This window comes from Verruconis gallopava (genome assembly GCF_000836295.1).
Source record: "Verruconis gallopava strain CBS 43764 unplaced genomic scaffold supercont1.62, whole genome shotgun sequence".
Lineage (NCBI taxonomy): Eukaryota > Fungi > Ascomycota > Dothideomycetes > Venturiales > Sympoventuriaceae > Verruconis > Verruconis gallopava.
In genome coordinates this window covers 20,245-43,874 of record NW_015622198.1, presented here as the reverse complement: position 1 = coordinate 43,874, position 23,630 = coordinate 20,245, and the positions used below count along the sequence as shown (strand labels likewise).

General features: G+C 49.5%; 9 protein-coding genes across 9 annotated transcripts; 6 read left to right on the top strand and 3 right to left on the bottom strand.

The window, feature by feature from the left end:
• Positions 1-687: 687 nt before the first annotated feature.
• On the top strand, positions 688-1,981 carry PV09_09322 (proteasome subunit alpha type-5). Its single transcript, XM_016363365.1, has 5 exons — positions 688-817; positions 874-886; positions 937-1,015; positions 1,068-1,411; positions 1,476-1,981. Exons 1-5 carry the CDS (start codon positions 793-795, stop codon positions 1,750-1,752), a joined length of 738 nt encoding a protein of 245 aa, XP_016208806.1. The 5' UTR covers positions 688-792; the 3' UTR covers positions 1,753-1,981.
• Positions 1,923-2,715, bottom strand: PV09_09321 (uncharacterized protein). The gene is made up of 4 exons (XM_016363364.1): positions 2,669-2,715; positions 2,562-2,617; positions 2,447-2,500; positions 1,923-2,318 (listed from the first exon to the last, which is right to left on the bottom strand). The coding sequence occupies exons 1-4, from the start codon at positions 2,690-2,692 to the stop codon at positions 2,162-2,164; spliced, it is 291 nt and encodes a 96-aa protein (XP_016208805.1). The 5' UTR covers positions 2,693-2,715; the 3' UTR covers positions 1,923-2,161.
• A 1,812-nt stretch (positions 2,716-4,527) lies between these two features.
• Positions 4,528-7,019, top strand: PV09_09320 (uncharacterized protein). Its single transcript, XM_016363363.1, has 5 exons — positions 4,528-4,934; positions 4,985-5,183; positions 5,238-6,162; positions 6,252-6,325; positions 6,374-7,019. Exons 1-5 carry the CDS (start codon positions 4,668-4,670, stop codon positions 6,970-6,972), a joined length of 2,064 nt encoding a protein of 687 aa, XP_016208804.1. The 5' UTR covers positions 4,528-4,667; the 3' UTR covers positions 6,973-7,019.
• A 1,311-nt stretch (positions 7,020-8,330) lies between these two features.
• PV09_09319 (uncharacterized protein) lies at positions 8,331-9,264 on the top strand (the record flags this gene model as incomplete). The annotated part of the gene is made up of 3 exons (XM_016363362.1): positions 8,331-8,406; positions 8,471-8,762; positions 8,832-9,264. 3 exons carry the CDS (start codon positions 8,331-8,333, stop codon positions 8,932-8,934), a joined length of 471 nt encoding a protein of 156 aa, XP_016208803.1. The 3' UTR covers positions 8,935-9,264.
• Positions 9,265-9,616: 352 nt separating this feature from the next.
• PV09_09318 (uncharacterized protein) lies at positions 9,617-12,614 on the bottom strand. Its single transcript, XM_016363361.1, has 2 exons — positions 10,610-12,614; positions 9,617-10,558 (listed from the first exon to the last, which is right to left on the bottom strand). The coding sequence occupies exons 1-2, from the start codon at positions 12,495-12,497 to the stop codon at positions 9,888-9,890; spliced, it is 2,559 nt and encodes an 852-aa protein (XP_016208802.1). The 5' UTR covers positions 12,498-12,614; the 3' UTR covers positions 9,617-9,887.
• Positions 12,615-12,820: 206 nt separating this feature from the next.
• On the top strand, positions 12,821-15,491 carry PV09_09317 (uncharacterized protein). The gene is made up of 4 exons (XM_016363360.1): positions 12,821-13,417; positions 13,549-13,754; positions 13,856-14,162; positions 14,217-15,491. The coding sequence occupies exons 1-4, from the start codon at positions 13,267-13,269 to the stop codon at positions 14,729-14,731; spliced, it is 1,179 nt and encodes a 392-aa protein (XP_016208801.1). The 5' UTR covers positions 12,821-13,266; the 3' UTR covers positions 14,732-15,491.
• A 1,665-nt stretch (positions 15,492-17,156) lies between these two features.
• On the top strand, positions 17,157-18,778 carry PV09_09316 (uncharacterized protein). Its single transcript, XM_016363359.1, has 2 exons — positions 17,157-17,671; positions 17,744-18,778. The coding sequence occupies exons 1-2, from the start codon at positions 17,420-17,422 to the stop codon at positions 18,626-18,628; spliced, it is 1,137 nt and encodes a 378-aa protein (XP_016208800.1). The 5' UTR covers positions 17,157-17,419; the 3' UTR covers positions 18,629-18,778.
• A 1,548-nt stretch (positions 18,779-20,326) lies between these two features.
• PV09_09315 (uncharacterized protein) lies at positions 20,327-21,615 on the bottom strand. The gene is made up of 2 exons (XM_016363358.1): positions 21,262-21,615; positions 20,327-21,213 (listed from the first exon to the last, which is right to left on the bottom strand). The coding sequence occupies exons 1-2, from the start codon at positions 21,546-21,548 to the stop codon at positions 20,430-20,432; spliced, it is 1,071 nt and encodes a 356-aa protein (XP_016208799.1). The 5' UTR covers positions 21,549-21,615; the 3' UTR covers positions 20,327-20,429.
• Positions 21,616-21,685: 70 nt separating this feature from the next.
• PV09_09314 (uncharacterized protein) lies at positions 21,686-23,584 on the top strand. Its single transcript, XM_016363357.1, has 2 exons — positions 21,686-22,075; positions 22,259-23,584. The coding sequence occupies exons 1-2, from the start codon at positions 21,743-21,745 to the stop codon at positions 23,015-23,017; spliced, it is 1,092 nt and encodes a 363-aa protein (XP_016208798.1). The 5' UTR covers positions 21,686-21,742; the 3' UTR covers positions 23,018-23,584.
• Positions 23,585-23,630: the final 46 nt, after the last annotated feature.

Here is a 23,630-nt window from a genome sequence, read left to right as displayed (position 1 = left end):
AACTTTCTCGTCTATATTTTGCAGCGAATGGCTTGATATACTTTCTACGTTAATGAGATTAGGGCCGTATCATATTTATAGGCGAAGAGAACAGAAAGTCCGAAAAAACACGGCATCGTAACGTGAATTGTCGTCGTCATGGAAACACATATAAATAGTAGACAAATATGAATGGAGCCGTCCCTTCTCGCTACCCGAGCTTGAGGATCGATGATTTTGGATTTTTGATCCAAAAAAAAGGGAGAAAGGAATAAAATGGACCAAGCCTGACGGACGCGTCGATTGCTACGTCATCTCCACAAAACAACGCCAACGTGAGTTATTAAAGATGAGAAAATAAGGCCAAGAGAGGCCTGCCCGCACGAGGTCATTAAATCTGATGGTGCATTTTAATGAAATAGTTCGAGTTAGATTTGTTGTATCACATGACTAAGTAAGCAGCGAGACCTGGACTATTTGAGGTATCCACAGACTTAATATATGTTCTGAGCATGTGGGAAGAAGGGAGAACCCCAAATCTGATTGAGTAACTTTATGCCACATTAAGTTTGTCAAGGTGAGCGTAAGGGGACATACAAAGAGCTGGCGGAGGTACCTGGTTCGGCAATGTTTAACCTTGTCGCCTAAGGCATAAAATGCGCAAGCTGCAGCAGCCTAGCACGTATTGCTGATCGCGGTTAAGCTCTACTTTTGACTACAGAGCTCTTATTTGCGCAATTTCGAATTCAAGGTGATTCTATAGTATTTGATCACCGTTATTCAGTGTTTTCACCCCACCATATAATCTTCAAAATGTTCATCTCGCGGTCAGAATATGGTGAGTGTGGCTGCTGCAGCCTCACTGCAACACATCGCTAACATTCTGTATCCCAGATCGTGGTATCAAGTATGGTCAAATACGAACACAGCAGTCGGATCAATGCTGACGTGGCATAGTACCTTCTCCCCAGAAGGCCGTCTCTTTCAAGTTGAATACTCGCTCGAGGCCATCAAACTCGGCTCGACGGCAATAGGCGTATATACCCCTTTACCAACAAAAAATACACGAGGCTTATAGAACAATCAAGGTCTCTACATCTGAGGGTGTGATTCTCGGAGTCGAAAAACGCGTCACGTCGACTTTGCTCGAAACATCGTCCGTGGAAAAGATTGTCGAAATAGATCGACATATCGGCTGCGCGATGTCTGGCTTGCAAGCTGACGCGCGCAGCATGATCGAACATGCTCGAGTCGAAGCCCAGAACCATGCTTTCAACTATGCAGAACCACTGCGAGTGGAGAGCTGCACGCAGGCAATTTGCGATTTGGCACTCAGGTTTGGCGAGGGCGCCGAGGGCGAGGAGAGCATCATGAGTAGACCATTTGGTGTTGCATTGTTGATTGCTGGTTACGATGAAGACGGACCAAGTCTGTATGTTGTTTTTGACCCAAGTACGAGGTAAAATGTGTTTGAGGCGAGAATAACCGACGAGTAGATACCACGCCGAGCCCTCTGGCACGTTCTATCGATACGACGCGAAAGCCATCGGCTCCGGATCGGAAGGCGCGCAGGCGGAGCTGCAGAATGAATTCCACAAATCGCTCACATTGTCGGAAGCCGAAGATCTAGTGTTGAAGACACTGAAGCAGGTTATGGAAGAAAAGTTAGATAGTAAGAATGTGCAGCTTGCCAGCGTGACGAAGGAGAAGGGGTTCAGAATTTATGCAGACGAGGAGATGGAGAGGGTGGTAGGAAGACTACCCAAAAACTAAGCGTTAGAACTCACGCATCAAACCAAACTTGAAGCAAGGCGTTTGGGCGTCACAGCAATGGCATGTAGCATTACACCGCATCTATCAGGTGAATAGACGGCGAAGGCCAGGCGATAGAGCCAATAAAGATAAACGACGCCGCACTACGAAGTCCTGTGATGGGAGCGGCCTCTTTCGCACTGAAAACGAGCTCCGATTGATCTATGCATATACGTCTTATTTCAAATTGGTCGATGGCGTGATTTGCCGAAATATGCAAGCGCAGATGCAATTGTTAGATTGTCGCCTGGCAGTGCTAATTCAAACACAACTCTATCGATCTTGTCTGAGTTTATGTACACGCTAATCACACATCTTTTGCCCGAAACTTCGTTCACATCGCGCTTTGCCCAGATTCGGTACAGCATATCTAGAACGGATTGTCCTCTGGCGCGATCTCCTTGTGGAACCAGGGACCAATGATTGGGAGCTTTTCGCCAATGTCCTTACTGACGCGAGGAATTTCGGCGAAAAAGAAGAATAGGAAGATGCCCGTTGCGGCGCCAAAATAGCCTGCCGTCGGTGCCCTGTCGTTTTCATGTCAGTGTCACGCTTCATGTCGACATCTGGATCAAGACTGAGATTGTTGAGCCGTATTGGCTCGCTGCTTCGAGGAGAGGTTTCCCGAGCTGCAACCGTCGAACGGAACACGTACCATCGCATAACAGCACTAGGCGTAATACCAAGGAAGTGAGGGCCAGGTTTGTATCTACAATGTCGATGTTAGGTAAAAATCGTCGCATCAATAGTAGGACGGAAGCAGGACTTACGAAGGCGCAAACCGGGATTTGAAGACCTTTTGGCCAGGCCGGGTAGCCCATGGTGCCTGTTTCATTATCAGCAGATTGAAAACGCAATACTAGGGCCGCAAACACACTTGCGACATGGTTGCAGAGAGCATGTGGTGTGTAGTTGAAGGAGCTGAGGTTCGGTGCTCAGATCAAAGACAGTGGCAGAACTCGGAAGAGCCCGCTGTGCATTGACCAATCAACGCACGTCTTTTTCTCCTCGCAGACCAAGAACCAACTTGATCGTGAGTCCCTCTATAACTTAACGTTCTGCCTTTGAGGAGATTAATTTATCTTCGAGATCATTTTGAATCTACTCCGAGAGGTCATATTAATGAGCTACGCCATAGCACGGGCTACCAATGATGTGAATCATTCCAACTGTTTCGTTTCACCATTTTTCAAAAAGTAGCAGCAATAAAGTCGCACGACCACTTGATGCTAATGAACAGGAAAGCCAGTCTTATGCTGGAAACGTATGCTGCACAGCGGATATACTATATAGTGCTTCCTGTTATTATACCCGCCGCTCACTGTCCTGTTTTCGTTCTGTTGAGTAAGTTGAATTAAATCAAAGTTAGGAAGTGCTTGTGATCGCAGTTGTGCAGCGTTCAAAGAGACGGAAAGGAAGCAATAATTGCTGCGAGAAATGATGCACTTATGATGGACATATACCTCTATTTGTGCACGTATGTTCTTAGATCTATCCATACAGAAAACGGTCATTCATGAGAGAATCACATGATTTGCAATACCTTCCCTCGCCGCTAACTTCAGGTTACTGTCTTCAGGTTCAGATGCTGACTTTATGTCATGAGGCTCACCCATGATGCATAATAGGTACAATGCTGTTACCTTATTCAAGCTTGTGTTGACTGATATAGACTTAACCAACCTTGAGGCCGGCCCATGTACCTCCTGAACGGATTAGGCAAAACGTGGAAGGATTATTGAGTATATATTTCAGAAGAAGCGCCTTTATTGCTATTCTTCCTTTGTGCAACGTCTTGCTTTGTACTTAGCTCCTATAGCGAGTGCACCTGCTACTGAATTGGATATCTTTCCCAACTTGTTACTTCACAGTTTTAAAATTTGCTTCTCGTATCCAAGTATTTCCGTATCACAGAACTAGATGAACATGAGAGAGCAATATGATAACGGCGAAGTAGCGAGTTGGGAAAGATTTCTAATTCATTAGCGTGTGTACTCGCTGTAGGCGCTAAGTACAAAGCAAGACATTGCACAAAGGGAAGAAGAATGGAAAGCTCCCGTGCGCAGAGCGATCAAGGAACATTTTTGTTTTAACAGCCTCTTTAAACAGATTGCTTGCTTGGCCGTCCGGATCGAGGGGCGTCATCAAGATATTCATCCCTCATGACAAGTGGGATAGCATCAGGATCAAATCCTCGTTGAAATGCTCGAGCGTAAAAGATTCAACTGTACGCTTTCGTGGGCTAGTAGCTTCTGCTATCTAGGCAATTGTCTTATCACAAAGAAATGATTTCAATGCTAGTACAAAGCTCGAGTTGAGATATCACACACAATGATGAGGAAATCAAATTCAGAGACCGAGCTCAAGTAAGAAAATGTAAGGACAGATAAGGATAAACTTTGAGCATCTCTTGTCAAGATTGGTGGCGCTGGTGGCTGTCATAGCCTTGATCAAAAACTCTTGACGCACGCCTTCATACATTGATTAATTATTGATTCACAGTTTGTAGTATCATGTTGACAGAAACGAATCTACGAGTTAATTCGATTCTTCTCGAGAATAGCGACGATTGATATTTCAAAATTGGCTGCGGCTCAATTCCTCATGCCAAGACGGTTTCAACTTATCAAGCCCCTGAGCTGCTGACAGAGCATACAATCTAGCCGCGCTGGGTTAGTAGATACATTGTAATTGACTGCGATCTTCAAAGTGCTTAAAATAACAACTTTGGCGACGATCCAAACGCTAAAGGCCTTGTTATCTCCTCTCCTTCGATGGCTTTGTCGCACTGGGGCGCGATCTGGAACTTCACAAAGAAAGCGTTCTGAGTATATGCAACGACCGCAGAACGCGAAACCTTGCTTGGACTTGGGGATATGAACAAATTTGAATCTGCCGAGAAAGGAAGCCATAGCGACGACTCGTCAACGACGCCTACGGTGGCCCAGCAAGTTCATCCACATCACCACACCGGCTTCATTGTTCATGCAGGACAAAAGATCAAGCATTTTGTTCATCCTAAGGACGGGAGGAAGATCCATATTGCTCAGCATCCTGAACAGGAACAGAGCTTACGTCGATATCTGAGTGCAATACACCCGGAAACTTCGTATGATATCGTGATTCACGGGAGTCCTGACCATGTTAGCGTTTTCCTGACCGTGTTTGGTTCTTGGTCTTCTAATTTGAGTAGATAGCAGTGTTACGGGAAAGCCAAGCACTCCGAGATGAGGAACGAGCGCAGCTCAGGCTTCGCTACGGGGCGGATTTTGACCGCTTCGAGAGGATCATTCAAGAACTGGACCACCTGAACAAAGAATTGCACATGGTTAGCGAGCATGCCGTTCAGCTGGATGCTAACTTCGAGAAATTCGGTTATAGCGCGCATCTGCGTGAGCTGCAATTCACTCGCATCGAAGTTTGAGTCAAGCTGACCTTGTCCGAAGGAACCTTGCCGGCCAGCGGAACGACGTCTTCGTCGTCCTCCACGTTCGAAGGACACGACCACCATGACGAGCATGCGTCTACCGAAGACTACTATAAAGCTCAGAAGAAACTAGGGCAGTCCCTGGTTTTCTTCAAGCGCCCAATGATGCGGCAGTACTTCCACAAAGGATTACTCTGGCGGTCGCAGAGCTTTCAGGAAGTTGTTTCTTTCGAGCTCTTTGTGGATTTGTTCTACGTCGGTATCATCGCAATCGCGGGTGACGCTGCATCTGAAACACCAAACGGCGAGAGCCTCCTCAAATTCGTCGTCGTCTTTACTCTTGCCTGGAAGTTTTGGGGCGATGTGTCCTTGTATGTCAGCTGGTTCGACGCTGATGACATCCTCCGGCGGATAATTGTACTTTTTACTTTGACGTGTTTGCTTGGCTTCACCGTAAACATAGGTGGTGCGTGGGATACCACCTGGCCCGCTTTGGTGTCCTTCTATCTGGCGCCGAAGTGGCTCAGCACCCTGTACTTCCTATGGATGGCGTACCTGATACCAATGGTACGCAACGCCATGATAAGCACTGCCGTCGTCACATGGCTGCCGAGCGCATTTTACATAGCCAGCATCCACGTTGGACAGTGGAAGCGCCAAGGACTCATATGGCCCGCGATATACCTGGATCTTTTCGGACCGGCAATGCTTGTGGTTCTTGAGCGAGGTCCGAAGTGGATGGGCTCCAAAATGCAGGCGTGGGCACGAAAGACGTACGACTTCATTCCCGGTGCCAATATCGAACATAAAATTGAGCGCACCAATGCTTTTGTTGCTCTCGTTTTCGGCTATAGTGTCGTTGCTTTGTTATACCAGAGCGCGGTAAAGTTTTCCTTAAACGCTTTCTACGGCAAGGCTGTCCTTTTTTTGATCATATCGTTCACGTAAGTTTTTGCAATCATCGGCAGCGAACTCTTTAATCAGAAAGGGCCGGAACACACTCCGTTCATCGGTAGGCTAAATCACAAAACAGGTATAACTGGATATACTTTGAAATTGACGCATTCAATATGCACACACATGCGATTCGAAGACACTTTTGGTCTTGTAGGTTGAAGTATAAATTACTCAAATCAAACGCTGATTTTCGTCAAGCTCTCCTGTGGCTGTCCGCGCATCTGCCGTTCATCATGGCGTACGTCCTTGCCGGCGCTGCTCTATCCAAGATTGTCCTCGCTCACGATCTGGGAAACGCGAGCTCCGAATGGCTAGCAGAGCCCTACAATGAGCGGTCCGAAGAAAAAATTTCTCAAGGATTGCGATGGTATTTTTGCGGTGGCCTTTCTGTCTCTATGATATGCATGACATTCATCTCCATGTCTCATACTTATCGTACAATACCAAACGTGCGGCTTCGCAAGGGTTTCCGGTTGCTCTACCGATTTGCAGTGTCGATAGCCATTCTACTATTACCACTTGCGCGCGAAAGCTTGAACAGCCTTCAGCTAGTTGGTACGTGCTGTGCACTAGTCGTTTCCATCTTACTCTTGGAGATACGCGGCTCTGCATCTAGCGGCACAACATTCTGGGGCATAGAGGAATTCCGCAGGAGGAAAGGGGGCTACTCCGCTCGATGCCACGTTAGCAGAAAGGTGCTCGAAGAGAATATCAAAACAGGAAAAGTAGTCAATGTCGAAGATCTAGCGAAGAAGGAGAAGACCACCGAAAACGCTCGAGAAGGCTTCACCGTATGATTCTGTTAGGAAAAAAAAAATCAAGAATATGAACCATAGCGGCGTTTGAGCTTTTGAGTCCTTGCCGTATTTTTTTTCTCGCTCAAAGCGAGCAGAATTCAATAGTCGATTCTTCCTCAATTCCACCGTTTTCAGTGCAACAAACACATTGATCAAGCGGGATGGACATAGGGGCTTGTGAGTCCAAGCGCAGCTGGCATCGGCTCTTGAGATATCGAAGCAACAGAGCAACTCCAACGAGGACGCTTGTATCTCCTCTCTTGGCTGCTTAATTTGTCTCCAAAGTACTCACATGCCCCGATTGTTCCGTAGTCGACCAATTGTCACATCCCCAACGCCGCAACGGCCTTGACCGATCGCGTCTCCTCGCTCTCCTTTAAGCCAGGCCAAGATTTCTATCGCGAGATGCCAAGCCGACGGAGACACAATATTGAGGAATCGAAAGACTCCGCATTTCTTGGGAGAAACGATCCAAGATCTTAGCAGAGCATTGTTCACGTTCGGGGTGCGTCAGAGATGCACTTCAGAAGTCTACGTGCTCGGCTCTGTGGACAAAGCTTCCCCGTCTACAGTGTTCAGGCCACGCATTTTCAAAATTAAGGTTGATTCCAGCAGCGCAAAGAACGTCGCAGGGTCATCGATCGCACATGCAGAAGCTACGCAAGCATCCGTACTCATTTCAAGGAGTATATGGCCGTGATAGGCGACCGGTGCCACTCCGGCTCAATGGTGCGAACATCCTGAAACGGCAAACCAGCCACACCACAGGGCGGATGTCAGCGTGCCTGTTCAACTGCCATAAGTTAAGGCCTACGTCGAAGTGCACCCGGAATCCTCTTCGCATCAAGGTGCGATATCTAGCTCCTGGACTCTCTATCGATTGCTGGCGACCCGCGGAATCGACCACGCGTTCACGCTCACTCCGGACTGGGGTGGTGAAAGGTTGCCAGCTCATCCGAAACTCTTCACATTCATGCGCCCAACCAGGGGATGTGTTTTCATCAAACATCACACGCCTCGAACCTATCTTCGCGGTAGAAAACATGCTTTCTTGGCTTCGGCGACGAGTCGCAGTCCTGAAGCCTTGCAGGTTTTGTATACGCATGACCTTGTCCGTTTCTCACTCATGATTGATGTTCGTTCCTTTTTGCAGATTGGCATCTCGGCCTTTTTATTAGTCTCTTTCTCTCTGTCATTCCTGTCCCATTTCGTTTCTTTCCTAGCATACCTGTCGCTGTTGCTGCATCGTCACTCCTTTCTGCGCTGGACGCTGTGCCTTTTTATTTATACTTCTTCTACTATACGCCTGCTGAACCTTCACAAGTCGAGCTAACCAAGAGGCCTTTCTTTTTGCAAAAATGGTGAACGTCATGCTCCCTCTGCGCGGTGCGCAGGCCGTTTTTACAATGGTGGAGCTTGGTCTCACATCCTACGGTATGCCACGCGCACCAAATCCTCAAACGTGTCCCAGCGATCCATTGACGAGGATTTGATACAGTGTCCAACTGGTGGGCCAACTACTGGAGGGACGAGGTCCCCGCCGAGATTATTTTGCTGCTTTTCGCCAGTGTTTTCAGCCTGATCACGACCATGTATCTGTCACTCGCTGCTCTGAACAAGCTGCCCGCTATCGCCGCAAATCGCTACGCGCTCCTCGCCGCCGATGGTCTCACTATGACTTTCTGGTTTGCTGGGTTCGTCGCGCTGGCCGTATTTCTGAGCAGCCGCGTGTGCTTTGGAAATGTGTGCAACATCGCCAAGGCTGCCGTCGCCTTCGGCGCCTTCAGCTGGTACGGAGCTTGCCCTACAACGTGTGCAGTGTGGAAAGCGACGCGAGCTGACCAAGTATTGACAAATAGGTTGCTCTTTGCCGCGACGACGGCTTGGGCCGGAATATACACTTACCGTGCCCGCAACCCAGTCACGCCGAAGGAAGTCGAGTCTGAAATGGCCCAGTCGTGATTACGCCCGGGCATGAGCATTACTGAAAGGACGGGCCGCATTTCCAGCTCGAGTTTTAAAAGCTTTGAGACAGTGGACCTTCACTCGGACACTGAGAAGCAAGCTTGACATGCATGCTGCTGATATCCTTTCATTGTCTATGACACGACTCTCATGTCGTCACGAGTCACTTGCACGACAGTGGCTCGCTCGCTCTGTCTCTTTCCGCCTCCGGTACTCCTTAGTCCCGGAATCTGCGTGCCTCGTATTCAAGAACTTTGTATTCCTATCGTTTTCGTTTGGTATGACTCGATGGGCGTAAAATGGCCTGGGTGAAGAGGTGATCTTGTGGTACCAATGGATGGTTTTTTAACGTTGCGGTTATATGATGTGACCTCCTATGTAGCCACGAATGGAAAATTTGCATTTTAACCGGCAATCGAGTGTCGTCGTTGAAATCAGAGATGCAGCACCTTTAGCCTTTTGCGAGCGATACTCCCCACACTCCTGATGCTCCACGTCGCGTTTGTTTCTTACATTATCAGAGGTTTCAATGGTTTTCTGGCTGGCTTATATGCCTAGAAGAGCGAGATTGTGTTTCCACTCCTGGACAATTTACGACAAAATGCATGAGTTGGGCCAGCAAGCTCAAAGACTCGATCACATATTGTCGACGCAAGTCTTATCAAGGAACACCACGAAGTGCGAAGGATAATTTCAAAGTACCATTATAAAGCTCTATTTCATATCGTGAAATCCCAAATGTCATCTTCATCAATCGTGACCTTATGCTCATCGCATTCGCACAGAGAAATTCGTACAGAGTGTAGCCACCCCGCCTTAGATCAAGTCATGATCATCATGAGGGTTAAAAACTCCGCAGAAATGCCATAATCATATAAACACAAGAGACAACGCTCGAAAATGCTTAACTTCCCCTCTGGAAAATTTGTGTTAGCGGGCTAGAGGGATCATCATGAGAAGCCCTCGTTCTGATATCGCTCCGCTACTCGTCTGATCTCCCATTTCCAGCTGTCACCGTCGTTCGGCCGCGCTTCGCCATTGATGAACCATTTCTCTGTCCACTTTCTCCACTCGACTTCTTCGATCCGCTGACGCTTGATGAATCGTTGACCTAGATCAAATTCCTCGCCGAGGTTCCAGTCATCGTCCATGACATTGTTTTCTTTATTTATACCGCCCATTCCAGGTGTGATCTTGCTGCGCTCGTCCGGCAGATCTTCAATGCCAGCAAATGGATCGTCATCTTCTTCAATGGAGACGGATCCGGGTGTGAGAGGCTTATCATGCCGATCCAATTGCCGAGGATCAACTTTGAGCCATTTGTGCTTTTCTGGGTCGAAGACCATGCCGCGTTCTATGCGTGGTCCGCGGTTCTGGTTGACATTGGCGATCAACGCTGGTCGCGGGGGACTGCCGTGTCGTGGAAGTGTATTTGGTTCTCGATGGCCAAGGGCTATGCTGCTTGGAATGCTGTTTGTATGGTGATGGTGAGAATGATTTATGCCATGTGTTGGCTGCAGTGGGAGCGTTGACGTCGAAGGATTATCGGGGAAATTATACACCATGTTCTCATTGCCCTCCCATCGCTGCTTGGCAGCATTATAGACCATTCCTTTCTCATCTGCTAAAGCGTTAATACCGATTCAAGACTCGTAGACCTCAACCCACTTACTCTTAACTGGAGGCGCCATCGATAAAGGAATGAAATTCTTTTTAATGTCCTTCGAGCTCTTCTTTCTAGTCGCAGTAGGACTGTTGTGTGGGCTGCGAGCAGCAACTTGAGCCTTCCAATTGATGTGTGAAGGCATGACGGGCCCATCCGTTCGTCGTAAGCTCGGTTGGGATGCTGTAGACAGTTGGCTGAGTCTCTGCTCACGTGCGTTGCGGCTCGCTGCAGTGTCTCGAGCAAAGCGTGGGGTATTGTCCTGCCGAGGAACGAAGTATGATTTCGGCGTCGCCGGTGCACCTGGAGTCGAAGGCACAGTTGAAGAAGCGGGAGTCGTCGCCGACCCCGGAGTCGCAGTTGCGGATCTTTCTGGCATTTGCATCTTCAGGTTCGTCCGACTGTCCTTCCGCCGGAGCGTGGCGGGGCCATAGGCCTTTGGTTCCTTCATGAATTTGCTTTCCTTTGCCGCTGAGGTCGGAAGATCATCGAAAGCGTCGAGTTCATCGCCTTTCCCGTACTCTCGCTTGATTTGCACCCTCAGTCGCTGGTTGCTAACGGCGACACGAGCAAGATGAGGTGGGGCAATATGAGCATCGCGACGCTGACTCGTTCTACTTGGTGTAGCACGCTGTTGCTCTGCCACACTCATGCGAGAAAAGGATCGAGCCGGAGGCGACATAGGACGTTCATGGTGGTCAGAAACCTGACGTTGGTGGCTAATTCGAGCATTGACGTTATGCGACTGACCTGAAGCAGCACCAGCAGGAAGAAACGGCACAGACTGTCTATTGCTCAGACCGGCAGTTGGCCGGCCGAGGACCGGTGCAGAGCGTTTTTGTCGCAGCAGCTGAGCACTCGTCGTGGTTGGAGCAGGCCGGCTTGTGCGTTGGAGGTAAGGTTGCTTTGTAGACTGTGAGGACTGGCCGTTGCCAGTCTCGTAAACAGGTGCCAATTGGGAATGCTTGGAGGCTGTGCTTGTCGGCCGCGGGATCCGGGACGTGGAAGACTTGTCAGTGAAGGTTATGGTCGTAACAGACGAGCGCGAGGAGGACGTCCGGGTTTTTGGAAGCTCGATCTTGACGTTGCGATTCAGGTTGCGCTTCTTAGAGTGCTCGATGATATCAACGCCGCCTAGTTCCAGGCCCGAGAGCATGTCGTCGTCGTCCTCGCCGGGCCGAATGCGCTTGGCTGGCACATTCAAGGGTGGATCGAACCTGTCCTCGAAATCGCTGTCCTGCTGCTTCCGCTGCTCGAGCCTCGCTTTGAAATCAAGTGGCTCGTCGGGGAACACGAGACCGCCAAGCTCGTCATCCTCGCTTTCCCCAGTCATGCTCGTGCAACTGCCCATGCTGGGACTCATGGCAGAGACGGAGGAAGAGCGACCACGTGTGTCGCGTCGCGTGCCTCCGAACCTGATGCCAAGGCTTCCTTCCGCCCACTCGCTGTCGAAATCGTCGTCGATGCAGGCGGCGTTGGTGTTCGCGGCCGGCGTGACTGGGCCTTCCTTCCCCAAGCCCACCTTGAGCTTGAGCCCGACCTCGTGGCTGCCCCCGAGGTCGAAGTCGTCGCCCCAGTCGTCCGCGACGTTCCTTTTGGCGGGGGTTCTCTGCTTTCCTAATCGCTTGATCGCTCCGCCCAGCAGGGCGGAAGGAGGCACATTCTGGGGAATGGGGATGCCAACTTGTTTGGCGGAGGCTATCGCCTTGGACGTCGCCTCGTCGTCGCTTGGGGTGATAAGAACGTGCCAGTCTTCATCGGCAGCATTCGACTCTGAGCGTGCGCTCACAGAGCGGCGGGACGAGAAGCCCGTCGAGTGTGCGCCGGTTGAAGTGCCAAAGTTGATGTCGCCCTGGAAGTCTGCGTCATCGTCCCAATTTTCAATCTCTGGAGCCATCGCGGCGGCTCCTCCACGCCGGGCAGGCGAAGCTGTATGGTTAGTAACACGTTCGTTCAGGAGAACGGCGGAGGGTCGGAGTCAGACGAGAGGTGCAAAGGCTTTTGGACCTTTTGCAGGTGGATGGGTGGTGTCGGTCAAAGAGGTGGCCGGACGGGTTGGGTTCCCTGCGTCGTGCCTCTGCTGGCGGCCAATCACAGGCCGCCAATCCCCACTTTGGCGCCCCTGCCCGCAGTGACACCTCGAAGAAAAAACACCCACGGTCAAACACGCGTTTTGCGCTGCTCATTGCTCGTCTCAGAACTTAAAATAAGGCTGGCACGCGACGTTCGACTCGACCAACGGCCTGCCCGGCGACGTGCCCGAATTGCGGCCCCGATGATGCTGCGAGGGCTGTCGCACGGCGCTGTCTTCGCCCCAGCTCCGTCCCTCCCGCTCTGTTGGCGCGTTCTCCGCCTCACAGCAGCCCCAGGCAACACATCGCTCTCGACGCTCCAGCAAACAAGTACGGCCTGGAGATCGTGGCCTGATGTGACACGACTTCGTCGCCCAACTTTCGTCCCGTCGCTCTTCTCTCTTCCCGTCACAAGATCCGCTCCCTCTCTCCGTCTCTCCCCGCGTGCGTTGCCTCGGTCGCGCCGGTTTTGTTGTTGCTTATTTCGTCACTACCCACGCCCTGGACAAGCCGGACCCTCCTCCAATCTGGTGAACAGGACATCCCAGCCAAAACCTGTCGCAGACAAATCAACAAAAAAGGCAAATAAGAGCCATGCCAGAATCCGAGCCATCAGGTCTTCTTCGCTTGAAGCGCACGGATGACCATGATTCCATCGTCGTCGTGCTGATGTACAGGACCGGAGCGAATGCTCTCGACCTTGAGCTTGTCGCCTCGGAGGGCGAAAGTGCCTGGGCTGCCACATGTATGAACTTTTCCCTTTTCTTTTTTTGGACTCTCTTTCGGTGCTTGTCCTACGGCTCTCTTTTGGTAACATTTCGTGCATGGATGATTCCAAGCTCTTTTCTTCTAACTCCGCTAATCGCACCCGGACAGTCCAGGAAAACGGGGTCAGAAAATTCAAGGCTGCCAGCAGTCCAGCCTCGGATGCGACGTGGGATGCCACATTGAGGGCTGCATTGCTTCTGGAAGAACCAGCAGGCGAGCTAGCACCGGAACTAGAGGGTCTCGAGGCCGTGTGTACTATTGCCAAGGAGGGCTATATGAGCTTGATCATCCGACGAAACATTGGTGAACTTACTGTAAGTCTTACCAGGAGTGAGCCCTACCTAACCTTGGTTATCTACGTGTCTCTTTTCCCACCTGACGTCAACGTTATGACGACCCTGACGGATATGAGTAGCAACGGCTTGGCACAATCACTCTTGAACCAACCAGTGATGACAAGTTTGACCTGTGGGCAGGCTGTGCTGCTGGTGCACAGCTTATTGCTGACACCAGAAAGCATGCCAACGAACTTGCACGTAAGCTCGAACAGCAGAGAGCGGCCAATCGCAAGCTCCAGGAACAATTGCAAGACTTGATGCAAGCCAAAGAAGCGCACGAAGAGGCCCTCTTGCACAAGTTTGCAGAGCTGATCAACGCGAAGAAGCTGAAAATCAGAGATCAGCAGCGTTTGTTGGCAACCGCCAAGGTCGATCCTAAGAAAGGTGAAAATACAATTATGAATGTAGATGATATAGCAATGACTAATCCTCGTGTAGTAAACAAGGTACAAGGTAGAAAAGGATCCAGAATTCCCGAGAAATCGCGCATCTCAAAACGAAAGGTCGCTGCCATGATTTCTACTGAAGAGGATTCGTCAGAAGGCTTTGAAAATGCTTCAGATCGAGAAGAATCCATGCCGGATGTGTCCACTCCCGAGCCACTAGAGGATCAAGACGACACAGAAGATGATGAGGATAATGCCGACGCAGCTTCAGCCTCGTCTTTCGACATAAATCAGGGCGTTGGACGAGGTCTTACCATCCCCCCAAATGTAATAGCACTGGAGCCATCGAAGCTCAGCCATACGGCGCAGAATTCGGCGCTACGTAGCTCGCAGGAGTCCAAGCAGAGTGAAAGACCCCCACCGCGGCGAGAATTGCCATTTGCAAGAAGTAGAGCCGCACTTGAGGCTGACACAAAGCTTTCGCAAGAGCCGGCACGATTACAGACACATCTGACGTCGGCCGCGGCCAACTTGGATGACGATGATACCACCGATGACGAATTATGAAAGTCGACGAAATGGGCTTCAAGCATATCATGATCAAGCATCTGCTGCTATCACTTGCCATCCCTGAACTTCTGGCTTCCTGCCCAGTAGACACAACCTGTAATCGTGCTAAGGCTTTGTTGGCCTTCTCCAGTCCGAAGAGCTGTCGAATCATCCGTGCCTTGTTGCCGCCATCAATGTCTTGGGCCTTATCGGCTTTTTCAAGTCAGGTTTTTGCTTCACCGGCTTTTGTTCACTGCAAGTTGTGACTCTCTTGCTCTTTCCGCCAGTTCATAAACCTGAATCCCAAGGCCCTTTCGCGGGTGTTGTAGCTGTCATTGCCTGCTTGTTCGTTGTCTGCCACCAGCGTATTTGTTGATTGCATGAAGTTGAATTCATCGCCGAGGAGCGTTGCAACATCCCAATATCTCGGACGCCGAACGCTCATACCTGCTGCCAATTTGTCCAATGAGCTCAAGTGATGAATGCGTAGGATAGCTTGTTCCACTGATTCCGGTAGCAAAAAGGGGGAACTTTCTGTTAGTTTGGTGATCTACAGTGATGGTCATGATGATGATGATGATGATGATCAAGATATTTGTCATTCGCTTCGTTCTCTGCATACAAAGTGTATTGATAAGGAATATTCCCATACTCCAATCAGTGACTTGTGCGTTGTTGAAGGTTGACTCCCGCGACAGACAGACATTTGAACGTACCATTCCTGGTCGCTATGTTTGGAGCAAATAAGTCTCGAGATAGCTAGAAACATAGGCTTTGGCAAGTTCCATATCTACGTATTTCACAGGCTTCGATAGAAAATACAAAGCATATAGTCGACATAAAAATATGAAGTAGGTTTCACACAAAAGTAGTTATGGTGTGAGGGTTGCACCCTTACCCATCACGCGTCCACAGTAGCAAGACGCAGTTACCGTTCGCAACACTGGTTAAGTACAACAAATATATGACAAAAATGTAAAGCTTGATATCCATCGTGATTTACATTTTTTTTTTCGTCAAATACGGTGATCACGTACTGCAACCCGAACCTATGATGCAAGAAACAGACAGCGCGTAGTCTCCTCGCATACGCAAGTATGTGAAGAAGTGTGTGCGTAAAAAGGACAAATTGCTCCAATAACTTATATCGGAAGGCTTACGAAACACTGCTGGTCAGCCGTCTTGGCGCCTGTGAAATCGAATAAGTCGATTTCGAGCAGTGCGTATTCCGTAATCAACCAAGGACTGTCGACCTCGACGCTGGTTCGCCGTTCTCCACTTTAGTGTTTCCACCCCTATAAAAACAACACCTCACGTCGGCTAATGCTTTGGTGAGAATGGGGACTCGAACGCGCCCATTCCTAAAGTACCAGTCGAGACCCTTCTTGATCATAACCGAGCAGCCCTTTGTTTGATGATCCCCCACAGCTTCTGATGGAAATGTATACCGCGTCAGTTGTCGGCAGAGTGGGAACAATCTTGGCAAGAGGCAGAAGTTCCGTGCCTGAGCAAGACTATCTTCCATCATTTGTAGGCAGAGTGTTTTGAGCTTTGTGATAGCACAAAGTTGACGAACCATATATACACTCGCAAGGCTTGGACCTGATACGTCCTCTCCAAGGCGAACAAATGGCTTATCTAGAACACGACGACTTCAGAGGCAATATTCCTCTGTCACTTTCATTTGAGGCTTCTATCTATGAAAAACGTTCAGCCAATCGGCTGCCTGTAAATAAACACGGGGTAGTACTATTTAGTGTATAGATAGAAAACCATATTGACTGGCATCCGATTAATCAACTAAAAGTAATGCTGAGTAGGTTTTACGAGCATTCATTATTCAAAACTATCACCAGACTAACCCACGGTGTTTTTATTTTCCTTTTCTTCCCTGCCTCAGAAGTTCGCGAAGAAAGCTGTGAGGGGTCATCAGAGCAAGCGATGCAGCCAAACTGCAGCCAAAGACTCAAGCCATACCAATTCACAGATAGCGAATTCAGCGTTAGTCGAGAAGAAGCGTCGAAGCCAAGTCGATCATACTCATTATGCTTAATGTACAAAAGAGCTAATACACGTTATTCGCGGAGTATCTTAATGCTGGACGCACAAACCCTCATGGCCTGTACCTAAAGATGAAACGCGGCTTCAGGGGTCGTTTTCTACAGGCCCACCCAAATTAACGACGAGGGAGATGAAGAGAAACACACGATACGTGGACCTCAGCTCATTCTAAAGCCGATTCTCGAGTTTTCTGGCTTAATTTTCCACCTGCAGAGCCAAGGGCCCGGGTCATGAGAAGGCTAGAACAGCCAAGCACATTCAAGCTCTATCAAGCCTTGCCTTGTTCGGCTCAAGGCTTCGACGTTTATAGACAAGGATAATATTTCTACGGCTCATCTATCGCCCCGCTGTTGTTTCAAGCCATATCTCGCCATTTGGTCGTGTGACGTTTGCAGAGTCCGTGATGGAGCTCAAATCACCGATTTTGCCGAATCTGATAATAATTCTTCCGTCCAAAAAAAAGAAATAGAACGACATCAAGATGACTACATAAGCGTCTGGAGCAGCCTCTACGATGCTCATCACTCGCGACACAGCAGTCTCTTCATCCGTCTGTCTTTGAAAGACCGTTTCATTCGTTTATTCACTTCTTCTTGCGTTACCCAGTATTTCTTATTGAGACCGTCGAACATCTAAGGTGTAAACATGGTCAAATCCCAAACATTTTCCGCCTTTCTGACCCTACTGGCTGGGGTTGCAGCAGCTCCAGCCGCTGACCCTGCTGTGACGAGTGCACCGGATGCTGGACTGATTGAAAAGCGAGCGACTAGCTGTACCTTTACTGCTGCTTCGCAAGCAAGCGCTTCTGCGAAGTCCTGTGCCACCGTCGTGCTCAGCAACATTGCAGTGCCGGCGGGAGAAACGTTGGATCTTTCTGGCGCAGCTGACAATACTCATGTATGTCTTTCTGTTCAACTTCTCCCCCCCCCCCCCTCATTCCAGAATATGTCGATGCTGACCCATCTCCAGTTCATTTTCAGTGGAACTACAACCTTTGGTTATAAGGAATGGGAAGGCCCTCTAATTAAATTTTCCGGCAAAGGTCAAACGATCACGGGAGCCAGCGGCCATGTCATCAACGGTGAAGGCCAACTGTGGTGGGATGGAGAGGGCAGCAACGGCGGCAAAACCAAGCCAAAGTTCTTCAAAGCCGGGAGCCTTACCTCTTCTTCGATCACGGGCTTGAATGTGAAGAACACACCTGTGCAGGCTTTCTCCATTTCTGGCTGTACCGACCTGACCATCGACTCCGTGACTATCGACGACTCTGCTGGCGACGCTAACGGACTTGGCCACAACACGGACGCTTTCGACGTGGGCACTTCGACCGGCGTAACGATTAAGAATGCCGTCGTGCACAACCAAGACGACTGCCTCGCCATCAACTCGGGAAGCAACATCGTCTTCACCGGTGGCAGCTGCACGGGCGGACACGGTCTTTCCATCGGCTCCGTCGGAGGCAGGGACGACAACGACGTCTACAACGTGACGATCAGCAACTCGAAGGTCATCAACTCCCAGAATGGCGTGCGCATCAAGACCGTCTACGGCGCCACCGGCTCTGTGAAGGACGTCACGTACTCCGACATCACCCTGAGTGGCATCACCAAGTACGGCATCGTCATCGAGCAGGATTACGAGAATGGCAGCCCGACTGGCACGCCTACGGGCGGGGTTCCGATCACCGACTTGACCTTGGACGGTGTGACGGGAACTGTGACCTCGAGCGCGACGGACATCTACATTCTGTGTGCTTCTGGCGCCTGCTCCGATTGGACCTGGAAGGATGTTTCTGTCACTGGAGGAAAGAAATCAACCAAGTGCAGCAACGTTCCAAGCGGGGCTAGCTGCTGATCGTCTGTTGACTGGTGCAAAAGTTTGGGGAATTTTTATTACTTCGACTAGTGGTCATTTCGATCACACTTCTTAAAGCGAGAAACTATTTTTATCACTTAGCAATCGATTTAACATATTCAGGACTTTGAGTTCAGGTCCTTCAAGAAACCGTGCAGTTCTAACGTCGTGATAAAATTCTCATCCTTTCGTGACTGGTACCATAATTTTCAGAAAGGGGTTCAGAATTGTTATGCCATTACCATATGCTCCAACTGGAGAAATTTATAGGTTAATAGGATGCGCGATCTTTTCTTCTTCTACTTCTCCTTCTTTGTTTTTTTCCTTTTTCTTGGGGGGGCCTGCCTCATTTCGTTGTTTACAGGGAGACGGTCCACTTATGGGAGCACGTCAATGACTATATCAGCTTCATGTTCAAAAGCGATCAAAAACTCAAATGAAGCGGTATTATTCCTGATGTGTGTAAGTTAAATGTAAGGTCCCATGACTTCGTAATTTGACAGTGGTCTGTCGTGCTGTATTTTTCTGAATGACAAGGGGCTATCTGTCATCGTATTCGGCATCTAGATGCGGACATCGATCTAGATCGGCATTCTCGAATCGAGTGGCTTCCTTGATTGCGGAGATGCATTTTCTTGGTTGTGCAGCCCCGGACTTTCCCCAGGCATCGCTAATTAGTATGATTTTCTCCTTAGCCGAGGATGCTGATCATTGACTGTAAAGTTGCAAAGAGAAACTTCAAACTGAATCTTTGATTTGTGGAAGTACCAACTATGAGGTTACTGGAATGATCACGAGAACCGCCTCTGCTGCATTCATGATAATTCAAGAAGAACACCAGTTATTCCTGGGTCTCATGTGACGCGAGTTTACAAGAAACAGCATCAAAGTTTTTCCGTTGCAATATAGTTCCACCAACCATCAGCGACCACCAAGAGACAGGGCATGGAGGCCAAGACTGAGCTTTTGACCTCGCGAGAGCTGTACCTGGTGCAATTCTTTGGAAACATAAACGAAGCCGCGGAGATCAGGGGCTAGCGTAATCAGAACTTCCTCAATCTCTCAAGAGCGCAGCTCCCGGATCATGGTGCAGGTTAGAAGCAGAGATGTGATGGAGTAAATGACAGTTGGCTGCAACGTATGCTACATTAGTTTCGCATATTATCTCAAAGTCTTCTGCTTCACAAGAATATAGACTGCGGAGGCTTGAGTGATGAAAACTCAAAGTCGTTGTGGATGAAAACCAATGAGCTTTGCCTTTTCTCACGTTGCATCGAAAGAACTACTCGGCATTCACGTGTTTGTGAGTATATCTCAATATATATCCTTCTCAAGAAACTTTGAACCGTGGCGTGTTCCTATCCTTGCAAAAGTTTCATAGGCTCAATTATGAAGCAGAAGATTTGCAACTTCTAGCGCCGCCAGCTGCGCCTATGATGCCGCGTAGACGGATGAACCGTCAAAAGCAGCAGATTCGTCACTTATACTACAACCCCCTGAAGTCATGATGAGCTATGGGTCGAAACTCATCATCTGACAGCTCGTCGCCCAGTGCTCCGCGATATAGCCACGTTGGTTTACGACTAGTACTTACAAGAATTCGTTGACTTTGGAATTCCAGTCGGACGGAAGTCACGGCCAAAACCTTTGTCTTTGCACTCTGCATTATACGTGAAATATCTCGAACAAGAACTGTAAGTGAAACTCAGAGACAGGCAATAGTCGAGGATTGCATAGTGTGGCGTACCATACTCGATGTTGCGCATGATTATACAGATCTAAAGGTAGTTATTGCTCCCTGTCAATGCGTGTTGAACCAAGTATCAACTTCTTCTGTCCAGCAAATAACGCTTCGACCATTCCCTCTTCCACGGATGCGCACACACCCATGCCTTGCTTCATCCTCGTCAGGTGTCCGCGGCTCGTCTCGCCAAATCTCAACACCATACCACCGACCGTCTCCAAGTGCCTGCGAGGCAACTCGTTTCGCTTGATCAAGATCACCAACTTCCATTACTAATACTTTGCTTTCTAATAGTCGAGCTAGCTCAAGCAATCGAGGATAGAAAACATCGCCAGTTTCCGCGCCAGACCAGCGTCTGTGTTGACTCTCAGGAACCAGTGCAAGCTTCGGCTCGAATTTGCGGACCGAACGTGCGGTTACACGGTTGAACTGCTCAGGTGAAATGTAGGGAGGATTGGACAATATGATGTCCCATTGCAATTGCCCCCGATCGTCAAGAACTTTAAGCAGCGAGGGGGGGGATGAGGATGATGATCGGTCATCGCTCATGATATCTGCCTGCGAAAACTCAAGGTGTTTACTTGTGCACTCGGAGGCCGGTGTCAGTTGCTCTTCTTTGTTTCTATTTGCAAGTTCAATTGCAGTGCTTGAAACATCGATACCTAGAAGTTTGAGCGAAGTGCTGCCACTCGCTTGCAAACCTGTAAATGCATGGGCAAACAACAGTGGGATACAGCCAGATCCTGTACAGAGGTCCAAGACCTTGATGTTTGCAGGTAGCTGCGCGGCGTTTTTGTTGAGCACTTCCACGAGATGCAAAACCCACGCCGAGGTGTCTTGTCTGCCTACGGGTCAGAATGGCATTTTCAAGAGTGTTCGGACTTATGACCTTGGAATGAGAACATTAGGTCTACATATCAGCTCGAGCTCGCCAAAAAATTCTGTGCCTAATATATATTGTATTGGCTGTCCTAAAGACCTAGCCCGACAGAATTGATGTAGTAAGGATTTCCAAGGCGTGCATCGCTTCGTTTTGGCCATCTCTTGCGCGTGTTCTCGAAGCCATTTCAGCTCGAGGCGTGCGGAATTCAGGTCACGACATGCTCGCAGCAACAATGGAAGAAGTGGATTTTCCTTCCAAGCTAATTTCAACAATCGTGGTGAGAGACGAGGCATGCGAAAAGAGCAAAATATTGATGTGGCAATTTCGAAACACGTCGCACACAGGCGGCCTCGATGGCTGGTTGAACTTTCCTCTTTTGAAAAAAAATGTGGAGTCGTGCCTTCTTCCTCCAGCTTGAATCTCCCGTCGACTTACCTTCCAATAAGCACAGTTTCTAGGAGACGTCGACGCTCTTGAACTTGCATCAATGAAGAGGCCATCTATACGGTCCTTGAACCGTTGCTCAAATGCGTACACCAGCACCCGCAGCACGCTGCAATGGCTTAGTCGATGTCCGGAACCGACGTGCGGTTGTCAGCCCATGCCAGCCAACCTAGACATAGACCATCATAGTAATATGACTTTTAGCCCTTACAGAGATCACATCCTGGTCTGCACAGGCCAGAAGGACTGGGCGAGTAAGATCGAAATGGATACCAGAACCGGACCTGTGACTAGGCACATCAAGACACTATTGGGTCCACCAGGAAAACGTGGACAAACCAAAGCCTCGGGCATCACGCCAGGAAAGTACCACAATGTAAGAGCTATCTAAGCTTAGAGACCAGGACCCTATCAAGAGCAGTCTGCCGTGTCAAGCAAGCTTCCTTCCGTTTAGGCTATTCCGCGATTGGGAGAGTGTTGGACATTGGTGAGAGTTTCCCATACACTTATCGCGCTATCACGGTCGATTATAGCGGGGATGCTGCTGACAGAAACACAGCCCTACAGCCCGCATATAATAACCAATGCGTCCTTTCCTTCTTCCGCTTCGAGCACTTCAGCCACTTCCCCAGCTGGCTCTTCAACAGGTGATGACCTGCCTACCGTACCTACATCTGTCTACTTGTTTCCGTCTTTCAAATATGTGACGCTGCCTCACACCGCAAGCCTGTCTGTGTATCATTCGATTCTCGATGCCTTGATCCAAGAGTTTGTTTACAAGAGCAACTTGGCAGCCAGTCAAACGAAGAAAGAGGAGGACATCATACGAGGACAACTTGAAGGCTACCAGGGCAATGGCGTCAATCTCATTTCGCAACCTGTGGATGAAGTCGTTGTTCTTGTTTGTGGGCATGGCGGACGAGACAGCCGATGCGGGGCTCTTGGGCTTCCCTTACAAAAGGAGTTTGAAGAGAAGCTAAGCTATGCATCGATAAGGGTACTTCCACAGCAACGCAATTCTGACGAAACTGCAGCATCAAATTCAGCGCGTGTAGGGCTTACGAGCCATATTGGCGGGCACAAATGGGCAGGCAACGTCATCATTTACATCCCACCCACATGGTCCCGGGCTAACGGACATTCTCTGAGTGGCAGTGCGTTGTGGTATGGGCGTGTGGAGCCGAAGCACGTCGAGGGGATTGTGCAAGAAACTATTGTTGGCGGCAGGCTGATCAAGGAGCTCTGGCGAGGGGGAATGAAACTACAATCTGCAGGAGCAGGTACGCGCTGGGAACCCATCACAAGCGATTCGTCATGAAGCCTGTCGCATACGACAGTCAACTGCGGGTACTCCTATCGATCCTTCGGACCAATGCTGCTGGCGGAGACAGAAGAGCGGAGAAGAACAAAGCGCAGGACCGGAGCGGGTGGACTCATGACCTCACGTGGCCGCGCAGTTGTCCTCTTATTACAAGTCTTCTTACATGAGACAATTTGTCTCGGAGGAGAAATCTCGGTCGCAGGACGCGGATGGGGCTGGGTGTGATCGCCTTCCATTAGCTGCGAGGTGGCCGGAGCGGAAGCCCTTGCCGTTTTTGGTAGGCAATTGCTCCCATGGTCCCACGGGCCTGTCCGCATGTACTCTTGCTCGAAGCTGTACCCCGTATTATAGCACCTGTTTTGAAGCGCATTTCGTGCAAAGTCATCGTGTTTGCTTCCTAGAATGCGATCTAGTTTCCTGCATTCCTGATCGATCGATGCTAGCTGATGGCAAGGTCGCGCCAATTTTCGGAGTTTGCTCGCTGTTGGCTCGTTTGCTACCAACGCGCCCATAGATCCTGACACTGCGTAGCATGCTCGCCGCTGAGCATCGTGCCAGATGCCTGTCCGAGATATGGCTTTGCCGGATCTCATTCGTCCGGCCGCAACCA

What these genes read in the sequence shown, in the direction of transcription:
- PV09_09322 (XM_016363365.1), top strand. Translation starts at nt 793, where the DNA reads ATGTTCATCTCGCGGTCAGAATATG. An exon ending in TCGGCTCGACGGCAATAGGC is followed by an intron (nt 1,016 to 1,067) that starts GTATATACCCCT and finishes AGAACAATCAAG; the next exon opens with GTCTCTACATCTGAGGGTGT. An exon ending in GATGAAGACGGACCAAGTCT is followed by an intron (nt 1,412 to 1,475) that starts GTATGTTGTTTT and finishes ACCGACGAGTAG; the next exon opens with ATACCACGCCGAGCCCTCTG.
- PV09_09321 (XM_016363364.1), bottom strand. Translation starts at nt 2,692, where the DNA reads ATGCTCTCTGCAACCATGTCGCAA. An exon ending in AAATCCCGGTTTGCGCCTTC is followed by an intron (nt 2,501 to 2,561) that starts GTAAGTCCTGCT and finishes TCGACATTGTAG; the next exon opens with ATACAAACCTGGCCCTCACT. An exon ending in CCTAGTGCTGTTATGCGATG is followed by an intron (nt 2,319 to 2,446) that starts GTACGTGTTCCG and finishes TGAAAACGACAG; the next exon opens with GGCACCGACGGCAGGCTATT.
- PV09_09320 (XM_016363363.1), top strand. Translation starts at nt 4,668, where the DNA reads ATGAACAAATTTGAATCTGCCGAGAAAGGAAGCCATAGCGACGACTCG. An exon ending in TTCACGGGAGTCCTGACCAT is followed by an intron (nt 4,935 to 4,984) that starts GTTAGCGTTTTC and finishes TAATTTGAGTAG; the next exon opens with ATAGCAGTGTTACGGGAAAG. An exon ending in CGGTTATAGCGCGCATCTGC is followed by an intron (nt 5,184 to 5,237) that starts GTGAGCTGCAAT and finishes CCTTGTCCGAAG; the next exon opens with GAACCTTGCCGGCCAGCGGA.
- PV09_09318 (XM_016363361.1), bottom strand. Translation starts at nt 12,497, where the DNA reads ATGGCTCCAGAGATTGAAAATTGGGACGATGACGCAGACTTCCAGGGC. An exon ending in GATGGCGCCTCCAGTTAAGA is followed by an intron (nt 10,559 to 10,609) that starts GTAAGTGGGTTG and finishes ACGCTTTAGCAG; the next exon opens with ATGAGAAAGGAATGGTCTAT.
- PV09_09317 (XM_016363360.1), top strand. Translation starts at nt 13,267, where the DNA reads ATGCCAGAATCCGAGCCATCAGGTCTTCTTCGCTTGAAGCGCACGGAT. An exon ending in AAGTGCCTGGGCTGCCACAT is followed by an intron (nt 13,418 to 13,548) that starts GTATGAACTTTT and finishes GCACCCGGACAG; the next exon opens with TCCAGGAAAACGGGGTCAGA. An exon ending in GAAACATTGGTGAACTTACT is followed by an intron (nt 13,755 to 13,855) that starts GTAAGTCTTACC and finishes GGATATGAGTAG; the next exon opens with CAACGGCTTGGCACAATCAC.
- PV09_09316 (XM_016363359.1), top strand. Translation starts at nt 17,420, where the DNA reads ATGGTCAAATCCCAAACATTTTCCGCCTTTCTGACCCTACTGGCTGGG. An exon ending in GCGCAGCTGACAATACTCAT is followed by an intron (nt 17,672 to 17,743) that starts GTATGTCTTTCT and finishes ACCCATCTCCAG; the next exon opens with TTCATTTTCAGTGGAACTAC.
- PV09_09315 (XM_016363358.1), bottom strand. Translation starts at nt 21,548, where the DNA reads ATGCCTCGTCTCTCACCACGATTGTTGAAATTAGCTTGGAAGGAAAAT. An exon ending in CCTAATGTTCTCATTCCAAG is followed by an intron (nt 21,214 to 21,261) that starts GTCATAAGTCCG and finishes ACCCGTAGGCAG; the next exon opens with ACAAGACACCTCGGCGTGGG.
- PV09_09314 (XM_016363357.1), top strand. Translation starts at nt 21,743, where the DNA reads ATGAAGAGGCCATCTATACGGTCCTTGAACCGTTGCTCAAATGCGTAC. An exon ending in CGCCAGGAAAGTACCACAAT is followed by an intron (nt 22,076 to 22,258) that starts GTAAGAGCTATC and finishes ACAGAAACACAG; the next exon opens with CCCTACAGCCCGCATATAAT.